Source organism: Aulonocara sp. 'chitande type north' Nkhata Bay, linkage group LG3 (genome assembly GCF_057382095.1).
Source record: "Aulonocara sp. 'chitande type north' Nkhata Bay isolate Kocher_YH1m ecotype deep benthic linkage group LG3, A_spYH_male_GT1.1, whole genome shotgun sequence".
NCBI classification, from domain to species: Eukaryota; Metazoa; Chordata; class Actinopteri; order Cichliformes; family Cichlidae; genus Aulonocara; species Aulonocara sp. 'chitande type north' Nkhata Bay.
The window spans coordinates 3,101,079-3,117,095 of NC_141346.1; the positions used below are offsets into that span (position 1 = coordinate 3,101,079).

General features: G+C 41.9%; 1 protein-coding gene across 3 annotated transcripts in view; it reads right to left on the reverse strand.

Annotated features, from left to right (window-relative positions):
• Nucleotides 1–1,332: 1,332 nt before the first annotated feature.
• LOC147333511 (uncharacterized) overlaps nucleotides 1,333–16,017 on the reverse strand; it is a 53,936-nt gene continuing 39,251 nt past the window's right edge. The window contains exons 2-3 of one of the 3 annotated variants that reach the window (XM_086286377.1): nucleotides 9,602–9,821; nucleotides 1,333–3,561 (exon numbers count right to left, since the gene is read on the reverse strand). In XM_086286377.1, the coding sequence (XP_086142503.1) occupies nucleotides 1,707–3,269 (1,563 nt within the window). In that variant the 5' untranslated portion in view covers nucleotides 3,270–3,561; nucleotides 9,602–9,821 and the 3' untranslated portion in view covers nucleotides 1,333–1,706. Of the gene's footprint in view, nucleotides 3,562–9,601; nucleotides 10,317–16,017 lie in introns of those variants that run through there. The other 2 variants (XM_086286378.1, XM_086286379.1) reach the window with 2 other exon arrangements.

A 16,017-nucleotide genomic window follows, 5' to 3' on the forward strand; every position in this document is an offset into this window, starting at 1 on the left:
GCCGTGGAGCAAAGCAAGGAAAACATCGATGGACTTCAATCTGAAGTGGACGGAAAAGATTGTGAGGTTTCTGCCCCTCAGTAAGAGCTCAAGGCATCAGAGCAGAAAACTGAGCATGGCTCAGGAGGAGCTAGCTGATTATCGAACCCATCAGGCTTGGAGTCCCAGACACAGGACTTGAAATCAGGCTCAGGACCTCAGCAAGGAGATGAGAACAAAGCAGAACGAGCAGCAGTGACAGCAGCTGAACTTTGACCTGAACAAAATCTTGACTTGGCTGGGAGAAACAGAGGAAGAGCTGGAGCAGCAGCGTAGACTGGAGCTTGACATAAGACATCCAGACGATTGAGCTGCGTATCAAAACCCTGAAGGAGCTACAGAAGCAAAAGGGTCAAGCTAAGGAGGAGTGGAATAAGGAGAAGATGCAGGATACTGGAGAAAAGCACTGCCTCAATTGGGGCCAGAACCAGTATGGACAGAACTTTGAGCAGCAGCACCAACGGATGCAAACAGACTGAAATGGAGGAGGGCAGGACCCCAGGGCACGCTTCAGGCCGTGGTTTACCCAGAACAGGAAAGTGATGAACACAAACACACACATCTACATGCACTGACTCAGTGTTGGGGGAAAACTCTGTAAAAGACCCAGGAGAAATAAAGACACAATGAGACAAAGTTACTTTCTTTATCAAACGTGTACACGGGTGAGCTGCTAAGGACAACTCACACCATGCACAGTGGCTTGGTAATTTTTATAGGAAAGACAGTGAGAACAGGATAAGAAAATACAAAACAAATAAAATAAACAACTCCATATGTGGCGCTAGTCTCGTCAGCAGAGAGCTGGGAGAAGGCTGTGAGAGATAAAACAATCTAAAACAATATGTCCCAAAACAGTATGTCTTTGCTGAGAAAGTCTAAAAAGATAATTCTAAACTAATCTAACCATAGACAAAAGGGCATGCTTGCACATTTAAAAGAAGGTAAAGAAACATAGAAACATTTTTCCTGTAACATTCCCTCCTGTTTAACTTATTTTAAATGTATACAACAATTGTCTGTGAAGGTTATTTATTAAGTATCTTAAACAATTTTTAATTTTTCAAAATGTCAGCATAGCAGAAATGGCAGTCATTTGGTCTAAAGAATAAAACAAAAGAAAATAATAAAAAGAAAAACATAGGAAATGAAATAACAAGTGGAGAAAATAATAAAACTAAACCTACAAAAAAATAAAGGATAAAAACCTTATATTTTAAAACGAAAACTTACAAAAAATAAAAGAATGAAAAGTAAAATGAAAACTTTAAAAAATACAAGGATGAAAACCTTATATTATAAAATGGAAACTTCAAAAAATACAAGGATGAAAACCTTATATTATGAAATGAAAACTTAAAACTTCAAAAAGTACAAGCATGAAAACCTTATACTTAAAATGATGCAAACCTTAAATTGAAAACTTTATGTGTAAACTAATGAAAACTTCATATTTAAAATGGAAACTTTATGTTTAAAACTGAAGACTACAAAAAAATAAAATAAAAGCATGAAAACTTTATATTCAAAATGAAAAACTTTATGTTTAAAAGTCAAGACTTCAAAAAAAAATAAAAGCATGAAAACTTGCATAACCTACTAATGTTTTAATCAGTGCATGATCACTTGACAAGTCATTTTTTAATCACCACGTCATTTATTAGCAGCTAGTACAAGTTCTCCTCTAACAGAATTGCAACGGGATGTTGTTCTTCTTGAGGCACGGCAACATAAGCAGTCATTGTAGTTGTTATCATCTTTGAAATCATTACTCTTAGGCATGGCAACACACACAACACTAATATGAGCAGTGCTATCATGATGAGACCTAGAAGAAAAAATGGCTTTGCTACAGCAGCCAGCCATGAACCGCTGAACAGCCAGTCAAACCAGCCTTGTGCTGTAGCTGCTCCAGGTGTGTGTTCAGTGACATATTTTTGCAGAGCGGTCAAATTCTGCAAAGCTTCATAAATGTCTCCTCCAGTTTCGTATCCATCAGGGATAAAAGTGCAACATGTTTCCCCGATCAGCTTGCAAACTCCTCCTTGTGATGCTGTTAGCAGGTCTAGTGTCAGTCTGTTCTGCAGCACCATCGTTCTGATGGCCTGCTGTTCCCCTGCTAAGGCAGTTCCCAGGGTCTTAGTCAAGTTGATGTGTCGTAGCAGAGCATATCGGTTGATCTCCACGTGATCCCGCACCTCGGCAACTCCAATGCCGGGGATCAAGCTCTGTAAGAATTTCACTCCTCCTCCCCAGATGCGAAACTCTCCCGGCACTCCAGTGTCCACGGTAATGCCGAAAGAATTGGGGGAGGCGATGTCCACTTCACGTCTCTGCCGGCTGCTTGGGTGATGTGCAACACTTTGCATGAAGAAAACGTGATCTGATAATTCCACCAGGGCGCACAGACCTCCCCAACCTTCAGGGAGTGACAGATAAGCCTTGTTGCCACATAGGAAGTACCAGTCAGCCAAAACTCTGGTTCCTCTGCTGCTGGGTGCCGTCCGTGCACATCCTGTCTGGTACTGAGTCTTTGTTTGTAGTGGCATTCGGTAGCTGTAGTCGGAGCGACAGTTTAGGCCCATCAGCGTCGTGTCACTGGCACAGGTGGCGTTGATTGAACAGGCCATACACTTCCTCTCGTTCCTTGGTGGGCAGAAAGTGTATATGGACTTACATAGGTGAGTAGGCAGCTCCCCCACTGCCCGCGAGCCATTGTTCATCACACATACTGGCAGTTGTGATGCGTTCAGTTTGTTCAGTAGAATTACATCAGGCAGTGGGTCTGAGACTTGGGGCCAGGTCAGTAGGTAGGTCTGTCCGGAACAGTTCACATTTGTGAGTGATGATGACCTCCAGGTCGCTTTTGCTGGGATGCTGTAGTTGGCTTTGGACCAAAGAGTACCGTAGCCTGGATGTGTTGCCAGGCCCAACAGACACCAACTGCGATCTTCAGGTATGCTGTACGGCCACAGGCCAGACGTCTGCGAGGATAGGGGCATATGGGTACATGCATAGCAGTCAGTTTTGTTATTCAAGTGAGCTGTAGTGTTCATAAACTGCCACCAGAAGTTGGTGGCGTATCCATGGGGAAACTTGGTGTACTTTCCTTTGTCATACAGTGTCTGCCTTTTCTCCATGTAGCGTGACTTGTTGTCCCTCACGGAAGCAAAGGTGAGGAGCCCGGCCATGGTCAGGGCCGCTGCAGTTGATAAGAGCCACCACCTCATGACGACGGAACACGCCCTCCTGTCGCGAGTAGACCCCCCGGCCAGGAAAGCTGACCCCTCCACCGGGCGAGATCACAACAAGTAGGCAAGCCTGCCGTCAGCTGTGTTTAGATGGCTTCACTGACTCGCCTGCAGTGACTCTGATGGACCCAGGATGGTCGTTCCGCAATTTTGCAAGCGGTCGGTGTAGTGAGGAGGACTTGGTATGGCCCCTCCCACCTGGGTGTGCTCCAGTTTTTCCTTTGGAGCACCTTGATCAGAACCCAATCACCGGGCTTTAGTCTGCAAGACACTGGAGAAACATCATCAGGTTGTTGATTATGTACAACGATCTCTTTGTTTTCTAACAGCTTAGACATCCACTCTGCTAATGTGTTTTCTCTGATTGCTTTGTCTATTGGTTGACTGGTAATAGGCAGTGGAAACGGCCTGCCATGAATGATTTCAAATGGAGTTAGTTTATGGGAGCCTTGTGTTAAGCGCATCCACATTTTCACTAAACCCAAACATTCAGGCCACGGCCTTCCTGTTTCTGCCATGCATTTCCTGAGCCTTTGTTTTATAGTGCCGTTAGTTCTCTCTACAAGGCCTGCACTCTGAGGGTGATAAGCACAGTGGTGTTTTATGCTGAAACCGAGTGCTTCAGAGACCTTAGTGATGACATCATTTACAAAATGAGTGCCGTTGTCTGACCGTATCAAAGCTGGGATGCCATATGTGGGTATGAAGTGATTGCACAGGCACTTTGCTACTGAAATTGCATCTGCCTTTTTCACTGGATAGATTTCCGGCCACTTTGAGAACACGTCTATAACCACTAGGGCGTATTTTGACCCTTGACATTCGCTTAGTTCAATAAAATCCATATGAATTGTGTGAAAAGGATGAGGCGGAGTTGGAAAACGGCCTCTTCTTGGTCGCAGGTTACCTTGAGCATTATATTTTTGACACGTCATGCACGTTCTGACAAATTGTTTTGCTGAAGTTTCAAAATTTACAGTGTAGAAATGAGTGTTGACAATACAGGTCATTCCCCCCGATGACAAATGCGTACAGCCATGAGTCACTAATGCCGCCATTTTGTGGAGCGATTTTGGCAACACTGGCTTGCCATAACACATCATTAAATCGTTTGTCAGAACTGCACCGTGTTTTAGCCATTTTGCCTGCTCTGCTGTGCTTGCTGCTTTTTGTTCACTTTGCAACACATCCAGTGGAATCTGATGTGTGTTTACTGCCATCAATGTCATGTGTGTTTTTTGTGCCGCCTGTTTTGCGGCTCTGTCAGCAAAATTGTTGCCTGTAGTAATAAAAGAGCCATCAGTTTTGTGTGCTGCACATTTACACAATGCGAGTTGTTGTGGTAAATGTATTACAGTCAGCAGGTGTTGTAAGAGGCTTGCATGCTGGACTGGTTTACCGGTTGATGTAATCATTCCTCTGTTTTGCCAGAGCTTTGCGAAATGATGCACAGCAGAGAAAACATACTGGCTGTCTGTATAAATGTTTATTGGTTTATCTTTGTGGATTTCACATGCACGAATAACAGCTATCAGCTCAGCGCTCTGTGCAGAATATGAAGAAGAAAGTGGTTTTGCTTCTATTATTCTACTGTCTGTGGTTACTGCGTAACCTACACAATTACGGCCTGTGTTGTCTTTAGAGGCCGATCCGTCCACAAAGACATCAGTAAAACCAGCTTGTGGCTCAGCATGGATGTCAGGGCGGGGTTTGGTGTCTTTGTCTAATTCTGCATGGCAGTTGTGCACATCTCCATCAGCTGGTGTGCTCACTAGAGTCCCTGGATTCAGTGTGCCACATTTTTCCAGTGTGATGTGAGACTGTGATAGTAAAATGCCTACATACGATAGCTGTCTGGCATGAGTCAGGTAAGAGAGATTGGCTTGCAGCAGTATAGATGTGACAGCATGCGGGACCTTGACAACTAGTTTGTGGCCTAAGACAATGTCTGCTGACTTCTTTACTGCCTCTGTGGCCGCTGCACAGCTTTGGACGCAAGTCGGCAGGCCCGAAACTACAGCGTCTAATTTACACGAGTAGAATGCCAAAGGGCGCTGTTTGTCACCAAAAGCCTGTGTCAGGACTGCCTTCATGTAGCCGGCCCCCCCATCAACATGCAGCACGAAAGGCTTGTCATAATCAGGCAGGGCCAGGACTACATTTGTTTGTAAAGCCACCTTTAGGTTAGTAAATGCTGTGTCTGCCTCTACCGTCCACGTTATTGTGTCACGCAAAGCAAGGTTTTTGCCATAAATCATGTCTTGGAGTGGCTGAACTGTTAGTGCATACTCTGGAATCCAAGCTCTACAGAAATTACACAAACCTAAAAAACTCATCATCTGTTGTTTTGTTTTAGGTTTGGGTGTGTTTTGCACTGCCAGCTTTCTGGTTCCCAGCAGTGTTTTGCCCTGGCCTGTGAGTGTGTGTCCGAGATATGTAACGTTATCACTCCACAGCTGCAGTTTGTGTTTTGAGACTTTGTGGCCCTGTTCAGCCAAATGCTGTAGCACAGCAAGTGTGTTGTCTTTGCACGCCTGCTGTGTATGACCGGTTATTAAAATGTCATCTACATACAGCAAGTATTGACCTAGCTGTGGGAGCTTACAGCTAGACATTGACTTCTTCAGTGCTTCTGCATAGAGGGTTGGGCTATTCTGGAAACCCTGGGGCAAACGAGTGTATGTGTACCTCTGACCCTCAAAGGTGAAGCCAAACAATGGCTGTGAGTCTGGATGTAGTGGAACTGAGAAAAAAGCGTTTGAAAGGTCGATTACTGAGAACCACTGTTCGTTCGGTGTGACCTGATTTAAAATAGTGTGTGGATTAGCAACCACAGGTGGGATTTGTTCAGTCACTTCGTTTATAGCTCTCAGGTCATGTACTAGACGGTATGCACCCGTGATAGCTTTTTTAACAGGAAAGATAGGAGTGTTACAGGTGGCTGTCTTTGTTTTTATTAAAATTCCTGCCTTTTCCATGTCTGCTATCACTGGGCGAATGCCATGTCTAGCCTCAGTAGTGAGTGGGTACTGAGATATCAGTGGTCTGTGTTTTGAGAGAGGTTTTACTCTTACTTCATCTGCATTTTTTATAAGGCCTACATCAGCAGGGCCTGTAGACCAGAGAGTTTCAGGCAGCTGAGCTAGTGCTGCCTGATGTCATTCAGTTAATTGTGCATGTGATTCAGCGGCATCGGCTAGGTGTACAGCGGGCCTGACTGTGACCACCCAACCCAGTGTGTATCGGAAACACCCTGTCCGGCGGCCTTGCAGCCACCCTTCATGAGTGTCTTCCGTTTTTTCATAAGTGTCTGCTTCAACCCTGGCTAACACTTTTCCTAAATCCTTCCAGTCTGAGTGATAGTTATGCGCTACAGACACGTGTGGCTTGGGCATGCGGTTCAAAGCCTTCACGGCTGCTGATTGGATTACTGAGCACACTGCATTTCCCGACTTTGTGACATACAGGTGTTGTAAAGTCAAACTCTGTTGTCCTAACTTCCACACTTGCTGATCGTAAAGTGGGTCTGGACCTGGAGTTTGTTTAAATCTCAACGTGTTGTGATAGTCAGTGGGTTTCTGGAAATAGGATGTGGGGGGTGTATATTTGCGGGCCACATTGTGTAGTTTTGTGAGCTCGGGCAACTCAAGGGTCCAGTAATAATGTGGGACACCGTAGCCTTGAGAGAGACACACGTTGCTGCTGTGTGCCGTGTTAATGCTATCTGGCTCTGGTGTGTTGTCATTTAGCATGCATTCAGCAATCATGCCATTCTCTTCCGGTATCACGCCTATCTTGAGTTCTGTCAAAGCGTCTCTTCCTAGTAGGTTTACTGGGCATGACGGGTCATATATGCATTTAATGAAGCACCTGCGGCCACTTTCGGTATGCATTAATTCTAACGGGGCAGTTAGTAGTTGTACAGTGGTGTGGCCTGTGGCTGACTTCACAAGTAATGCATCTCTTGAGTACTGTAAGTTTTTAGACGGCTGCCTTAGGACCGTTTTACATGCTCCGGTGTCACACAACATTTGGATTGGTTGCCCGTTCACGTGAATTAGCAGCATTGGTTTGTATTCTGACCCTAATAGCAATTGTTCTATGTTAAAAACTTCCCCTCCCTCATCAATGTTCATGTCTTGTGTGTTTTCTAGTCACATGTCGCTGTTCTCCATAGATTCGCCACTGTTTTGCCTGTCATTGTTCCTCCTACTATTATGTGTCTGTGGCTTACTTCTGCACTCTCGTTCAAAGTGACCTCGTTTTCCACAGTTGAAACAGGCATTGTCTCTTTCATATCTGCTGTCTCTGTTTCTGTGTCTGCGGCCTTGCTGTCGATTACCTTGCTTCCCTTTCTGTCTCTGATAGCCTCCCGAAAATGCAAGGAAACCTGTCTCTGAATCTATGGTGAAGACGTCAGCCTTATTTTTCTGTTTGTGCACTTTTGTGGCGTGTTCAGCATGTAACAGGGCATCTGGCAGGTTGCCAGTGTTCATTGTGACCCAATGTTTCTCTACATGTGCTCTGATTGGTGGGAGCAGGCCATTTAGAAACGCATTTTTTAATTGCTGCTGGAATGGCGTTGCATCGCCATCGGCATAATCTAAACCTGAATGCTGCCTAAAAACTGGGCGCAGGCGGTCTAAAAAGTCTGATGCAGTTTCATTTTCTTTCTGTTTTACCTCTCCTATTTTATTGTAGTTTGGCTTGGGGGCCAGCTGTAGTTTCACACGTTCATAGAAATTATGTAGTTGGCCTTCTAATTCAGGGTCACCTGCACGCAGGGGTTGTGGTCCGTTGCCGACCACTAAAGAATCTAAAGGATTATTAATTGCCCCCCCAGTGAAAGAGCCTTTCACTGAGCCAAACTTCAAACCTAAAAGATCTTGAAGTACCTGGTACATTTCATGACCGTTTAAATACCACTGAGTCCTAATTGCTTCAACTGCTCTCTTCCATATGTCAAAACCGTCATGCAGGGGCGGGACATCTTTAAGAACATTTTTGCGATCCTCATGTGACCATGGTCTAAACACAAGAATTGTGGGGTGTGCGTCTTGATGCCCCATAGGTCCAATCGGCTGACCATATCTGGGGTTAGGTGAACTTATTAATGGGAATACTCCTGGGGGGCTTGGGGGGTCAGGCCATATTTCCCTGCCTACATGATCTTCCCCTATATCTGCTTCAGGTGCATGTGTTAATGACATTTTAGCTAAATCTGCCTGCACTGAACCGTAAGGGTTATTCACAGCTGCATCTTTGTCTGTTTGCTTGGGAGTTGATGCAGAGGCAGTAACATAGGGGGGAGGGGCTGCAGCCGCTGCTTCAGGCACCTCACAGCTTTGCTTTTGTTTTTTATTCTGTCTCTTTTCTCTATTCTCAGCACGTCTCTGTTGCTCTTTTTTCCATGCATCTAGGAAAGTTAATTCATTTGTGCGTTTTCCTTTCTTTCTAAGATTTGTGGTTGCACTTATTTCCTTTAATAAGCTATCTTTGAGCTGTGTTAAAGCTGCGGGGCTGCACGTACCCTCCCACCCAGGACATGACGTCTTTTTAGGATTACGCCATCTCCTTGCGCTGATTTTCCCTGCACCTGGATATTTATTTTCTATCCACTGTTCGTCATTAATGAACTTTTGTGTATACTGCCCATTATTGGCAACAGGTTTAGAGGTTTTATTCCCCATTTTTCAATTTTTATTATTTAGTGTATCTTACTTATGTATTTATTTAGTTATTTATTTTTATTGATTTATTTATACACTGGCAATACAGCTGCTATCCACCTTCGCTGATATGAGGAATGAGAGTGGTTGCTCACACGCCCTTCTACTTTCGGACTATTTCCAAAAGCGGTGTGAACTTTACGAGGCGGAACTCGACCGTTCTCCCAAACCACCAGCACTTCAGCGAACAGCAGTGAAAGAAAAACACAGTAGGAGCGGCTCAGTCTCTTATTGGACCGTGAAAAGTCAGCTTGCTCCGTTAGTTACAACAATACACACATACATTCACATTCACACTTATTCGCGCGATCGGAACCCTTGTAATAAGGGGAGCTGCCAGTCTTTCTGTAGACGAGCTACTTATTCCCTTGACCCAGCTGGGGGAGCTACTCAGAGCTCCAAACCTAACCCACAAGAGTGGGGAGCTTCCAGTCGACGAGCTCCAAGCTACCAGCCGACGAGCTACTTTAAACCCACAGAAGTGGGGAGCTTCCAGTCTCGACGAGCTACTTTCGCTATTTTAAATTCCCTGAATTTAAAATACGATTTTACGCAAGATTGTGTCAGTGTGTCTGTATCTACCTGGTCAGTGTCGCCGGGTCTGGTCCACCTCGATCGGGCCCCACCACCGTGGGTCGCTTTCTAAGAACGTTGGCCAAGACTCGAATTTAACGCCCTTGGTCTTTGACCACACACCTAGTATGTGGGCTGTCGACAGACGAGCAACGTGGACTGGTCACGGAGATGGGACACGATGGAGGCGCTCCGGCTCCGAAGGACCAAGAAATGTTGGGGGAAAACTCTGTAAAAGACCCAGGAGAAATAAAGACACAATGAGACAAAGTTACTTTCTTTATCAAACGTGTACACGGGTGAGCTGCTAAGGACAACTCACACCATGCACAGTGGCTTGGTAATTTTTATAGGAAAGACAGTGAGAACAGGATAAGAAAATACAAAACAAATAAAATAAACAACTCCATATGTGGCGCTAGTCTCGTCAGCAGAGAGCTGGGAGAAGGCTGTGAGAGATAAAACAATCTAAAACAATATGTCCCAAAACAGTATGTCTTTGCTGAGAAAGTCTAAAAAGATAATTCTAAACTAATCTAACCATAGACAAAAGGGCATGCTTGCACATTTAAAAGAAGGTAAAGAAACATAGAAACATTTTTCCTGTAACACTCAGAATGAAGAGAAACAAACATATGCACATATGCACTCGTTGATTGAGTGAGAAATGACACACACACGTGCAAAAGGAAAAAAAAAAAAAATCGAAATGCTAATTCAATTCACTGAGAAGTGATCCACACACACACACATCTACAAGCTTGTGCAATGAAGAGTGATACACACACACACGCTGATGCAATGAAGAATGCTTTACTAACAAATGCTGCACATAAACATCCAAATATGGAGTCGGTTAAAACAATAAGAACTCATTGATTGTTATTTGGTTAAATGCATTTCATGCCACACAGAGGGCATCTGTGTAGATTTAGGGGACAAGGTCTAAAGTAGTTTGGTTGTGAAAATAATGTCTGTGCGTGATGTCTGTTTATGGCTTAAGGCCTCCACTGAATTGTGTACTGTGCTTCACACAGCCTGATAAGGAGCAGTGGTACAGAGTGAAAATGATGAGTGAATGATGTGAGTTTTATTTCGGAGAGAATATGAAAAGGTTGTGTTGATTTGACTCAGTTGTTTAAGTTTCTGCCAAAGCAAAACATTTGTGTGCAACCAGTGACCACTATTGAATCAAGTCAATCCAATATGTCTTTGTCAGTGAAAAAAAAAAAAAGGAGTTACGGTGCCTGTATGCCTACACAATATAGTGTGTGTGAAGTTTTGGTTGATTTTTGGGTTTTGTTTGACACTAGGTGTATTTTATCAGTGAGGTTTGGATTGTTCTCTTTCTCTAAGAGAGAGAAAGATGGTTTTATGCTTGGACATGTTTGCAATGGGCCCCAGTATCTGTTATTATATGAGTGTTTTATTGTTTACGTTTGTTTGTGCTTTTGTTACAGTGCACTGAGATAAGAACATCTGAGAGGTGTGATCCACCGGTGGTGATATTTTGGTATTTTGTGAGTTCCTGATTTAACAAATCAGCTCTTTAATCCAGGCCTGAGAGGTTGAACTTTAAAGCGCTATAAAATATTCTTACTGAAAACAGTCGCAAAGTACTTTTCTCCATGATTATAATGGGCTTGGGAGAAAATTCACTTATATGGGACATTGATCACAGAGAAGTCCTGAGCCTAAAAGGATTGCAGCGAGTCAGTCCAGTCCAAAAACAAGGAGCTGTTTTCCTTTAAAATGTTGACGTCATCTTGCTGGTGATGGAGCCTCGAATAGGTTGCGCGTGAGACTCCATTATCAGCAACTTTTGGTATGAATGTGTGTGGATGGATGCATGTGACTGGACTGTGATGGACTGACGACTAAAAGTTTTAACTGACTTGATACTGAGACAAAAACGGTGCCGACTTTAGGATTATTGAATGTCCACAGACAATTCACCCAGCCTGTAAAAGAAGGGTGGAGGTTTTGTCTTGCTTTGTTTTGTTTTTGCAAGAACAGAAGAATGACAGAGACTAAAGAGCTGTAGCTTCACATGAGTGTGAACTGCAGACTTAACCCTTTGGTTGCTAATTTTGAGTTACTGATGTTTGCATTAAGAAAATCGTGTTTTAGTAGCTGTGTTTTAATTAATGTATCATATTATATGGTTGGGAATGTTAAATGCTAAAGTGAAGAAAAGGTTTGATTCCACTCAGGACTGAACATGTTATTATTAACCATAGTGGGTCACTGTAAAAAGTCAATTAATTTTATAGAGGTAAAAAAAACCAAAAAAAAAACAAAAAAAAAAAACCCCTCCACCGAGGTCTATGAATAAGAGGGGAATGATAGACAGCCACACTCAAAATGGAGATATGTAATGATAAACACTGGTCCCCGTCTTTTGGGCGCTTTCTTGAAGTAGTCAACAATTTAAAAGTAAGATAAAATAACAGGGGCATGTGCTGAGGGGTGGTGCTGCACAAGAACAAGAGTAAAATAAAGAAAACATTGTTTTTAGTTTTGAGAAGTGCAAATTAAAATGTACCATTACACTCAGAGGATCAATATGAAGTTTGATATATGTTAATTTTGAATGAAGTACATGACTGGTGACTGTTCTGTCCTGAGCTTTTGTTTTTACAGCACCCGCTTGATCACACCAACAGTTTCTCGCCACCGAAGAGGGGTACTTGCAAAAAATAGAGAATGGGGAGGAATATCATCAAAACTGGAAAAAGGTAATCCCCAAAGGGGGTGATAACGCCATAACTTTCACTTATGGTCAAATTCTCAAAATTTGACCCCGAACTTGAAAAATTCTTCAAACATTTAGAGACAGAGTGGAGGTTTAGATAAACATAATGTCATAAACCACATAAGGATGGAGCATTTGAATCGATAAGATGGTGAATTGATACGCAGCAAAATGTTGATCATGTTGATTATGTTTATTCCAGTGTGCAGAGCAAGGTTATTATTATTATTATTAAAGAAAACAAATGAAATAACGAAAACTAGAAGTGGAAAAACATTTGCGTTAACGGAAATAAAATTAAAACAAAAAGGAAAACTAACTAAAACTGTACTGAATGTTCACAAAACTACCTAAAATTAACTAGATTTATAGCAGAATGTGTTTAGTTGCATTGATAAGTATTTTCATTTTTTCTTTTTCTTTTTTCTTTTTTTTCTTTTTAAGATAAATCAAGTGTTGGGACGGTAAAAAAAAACCCATTACAAAAACAAAATTGTTTTTAACTAATTTTATTTAAATTTTACAACATGTGCACTACAGTGCAAAAGGGGAGTTCATTGATCACGAATGTGAAACTAACAACATTCAAGAGCTAGTTAAGAAGATTACATGTTCCACTGAAATTTTTGTAAGCAGGATATTAAAACTTATTTATATGTCAATATCATAAAAATGTAGATCAGGGACCAACTTAGAAGTCACTGACACTTCACTAGCTGTAAGCCATTGGTTCAGGAACAAGTGATTGCACTGGGCTTTCTATTCCACAAAAGTCAGTTCATTTATGATATCTGAGGAAGTACTGTGATTTTTTATTTTTATTTGGAGACACAAAGGAACATTTGGCACTTCCCACATCTCACATATGTTTTATTGTTGCACCCAATCTACAACTGAAATGCCTTGGACTGTTAACCACTTCAGGCAAGTGGAGTGAACCATATTTTGCTAGACTCTCATCTGATTGGGGCTTCCTTTTCTTGATTTTTGGAAAGAACTTTTCATTACTGGTATTATTCAGGTCTTGTTCACATGTTTGTCCCAGGGTTCTCAGCCAAGAGGAGCTTGAACCCCAGATACTGGGAGTTCTTTTCGCACATTGAGATCACTGATAACTTTTAGCAACGACGTGATCTTGTAGAAACAATTAGGTGTCATGGATTCAGCTATAATTGCGACTCTTATTTTTACTTTACTGGAAAACATTTCTGCATTTTACCCATATTTTATTTTTTAATTCAAAATCAAAAATTCCAGATTCTCCTACATGTTGGTTTTGCACCAGATAGGATGACAGATTTCAGGTGGCCCTGTGTTTTCCTCTATTACATCTGCCACTGCATCTTGATAATCTTTGTGTGGCTCCTACTGGGTTCTCACACTCTCCTATCTGGCTCACATGACTCTTATCTTTTGAAAAAATCTATGTTTGAATCTCCCTCAATTATTCTGCTATGAATTCTCTCTGCCTTTGTCAAAGAGTTGTCTATTAGGAAAAAGTGAAATAAGTATAAGTACAAAGTCCCAATGTGTAGAGCACACATTAATAAATTAGTCATGTTCTCTGTGAAACTAAATAAGCCTAATTCTTAAAGACCCCTCAAATTATTTACTAGATGTTTGTTTTTTGAATAAAATAAAAATCTGAGTTTAACAAAACATTTTAAATGTAAATATCAAGCCTACCTTTCTTTCCTCTATAAAATGTGCTTGTGGGCACGCCAGCCATTTTGAAAAGGTGGGAAAAACAATTGGCAAGGTCACACTCCCACACATGTGATATAATTTTAAAGGTACTGTTGTCCTCGCTAAGAAACATCAGGACTTAGAGGAGTGGCAAGTAGAGTATGAGAGCTACAAGCAGAAACTAAATGTGTACTACAGTGCGCAAAAATGAAATACTGGGTCATCAGGGGGTTATGAGGGACATTTATAAAACTAAAAATCCCACAAACCTCGAAGTGCACTTGAAAAGCTCACACAAGAAGGTTAACCTAGCTTACCTTGAAGGGCTCATCAGGGGGAGCACTCTCCCCCTCCTTGAAGAGCTCACCCACTCAACCCGCATCCCCCGAAAATAGCTAACCCCAGATAAGGCAGCGTGATGTATCCCGAGATAACAGGACTGGGACATCTAAATAAATGTGTGAAACAATCGCCTTCAAAAAGGTTATCAATTCACTTCAACCAAAATTAGGACCACACGGTGCGGCAAGAGTTAATAGTGATTAGTTTCAACACCCAAGGATAACCAGAAGAGCATGATTGATATGATGGAACTGAGATTTTGTTACACTTAATTTTTGTAAAACACAAATAAAACTAAATTGAAACTAAGGATTTTCAGAAAATAAAAACTAGACTAAACTAGCAAAGAATTGGTAGAAACTAATTACAACTGGAAAAAATTGAAATTCTGGAGTCGAAACTAAATAAAAATAAAACCTAATGAAAATGGCGAAACGTTTAAAACCCTGGTGCAGAGATTGGCAAATCTGACCAGGAACGGTATAAGATGGATTGTCAGGACAGTCAGCGTTAAAGCCACTTTTGACAGTCCATACGAGGATGGCATTGGACATCTTCGGGGCGGAGGAGGGTTGGTGTGACCAAGGTGTGGTTTGGCTTGTTGTATGTATATTTGAGATCATATGGCTCTGGATGGACCAGTTACCAGGGCATGGAAGGAGGACAGACTCATTAAAGGAGGAGAAGGCATTTCCTGGGATTGGAGATCCTCTGGGTGAGTGGTTGATTAAAAGCATGCATAAAATAGAAGTTATCTGTTGTTGTTGATTGGTAATAGATTGATAATTGGCCACATTTACAGCTGTATTGATTTGTTGTGGACGTAGTCGACTTCAGGTTTAAACACTCTAATTAACAGGTTGAAAATAGTGACATTAAAGGAAGAGTATGCAGCGCCACCCTGTCAGACGCCAGTGATGGTGGAGCTCACTGATGAATCAGGTGAGCTGGATTCATGGCTGATTCAAAACTAAGATCCCCCTGCTGTGGTCAGTAAGGGGAGAACAGGGGGAAATAAAATTAAGAGTAAAAGAGGCATTTATAAACGTTTGTGTCGAGTGAAACGGGATAAAAGGGGTGTTATACTGTTATTTTTAATATCAGCATTATTATTGTATGAGAATCAAGCAACAAGCATTGCATCGATGATCATTTATTGAAGCTTTTGACCTTATACTAACATCTGTGTTCCTGTGATTGTTATAACCTCTGATGAATCTTCTATTTACAGGTGTTAGGATAATGATATAATTTTTCATTGCAGGTGTAACCATGATCATTTTTATACATATTGCAACTTGTTGCTCATTGTAGAGTTGTGCTCAAGTTAATAAGGGTTAAAAGCTACAGTCAGCGCGAATGTCTGACTGATCTATTGAGGGGAAAGGCTTCGAGCATAGAGGGCTGCACGCGCTTACATAACATTGATATCATGTTATTCTTTGTGATCTTTTCTTCAATTATGTCTTTAAGGTTAGTTTAAATAGTGGCAGTTAATTAAACGAGATTTATTAAAATATTAAATACCTGAGTCAGAACGTTACACGCGGATCACCTTAAGAGTCTGGGAAACTTTGTAGCTGCCTAACTTTTTTTGAATGTTCTAGCTCCGTTGATTTGACACATTGGAATGTGTCAAAAA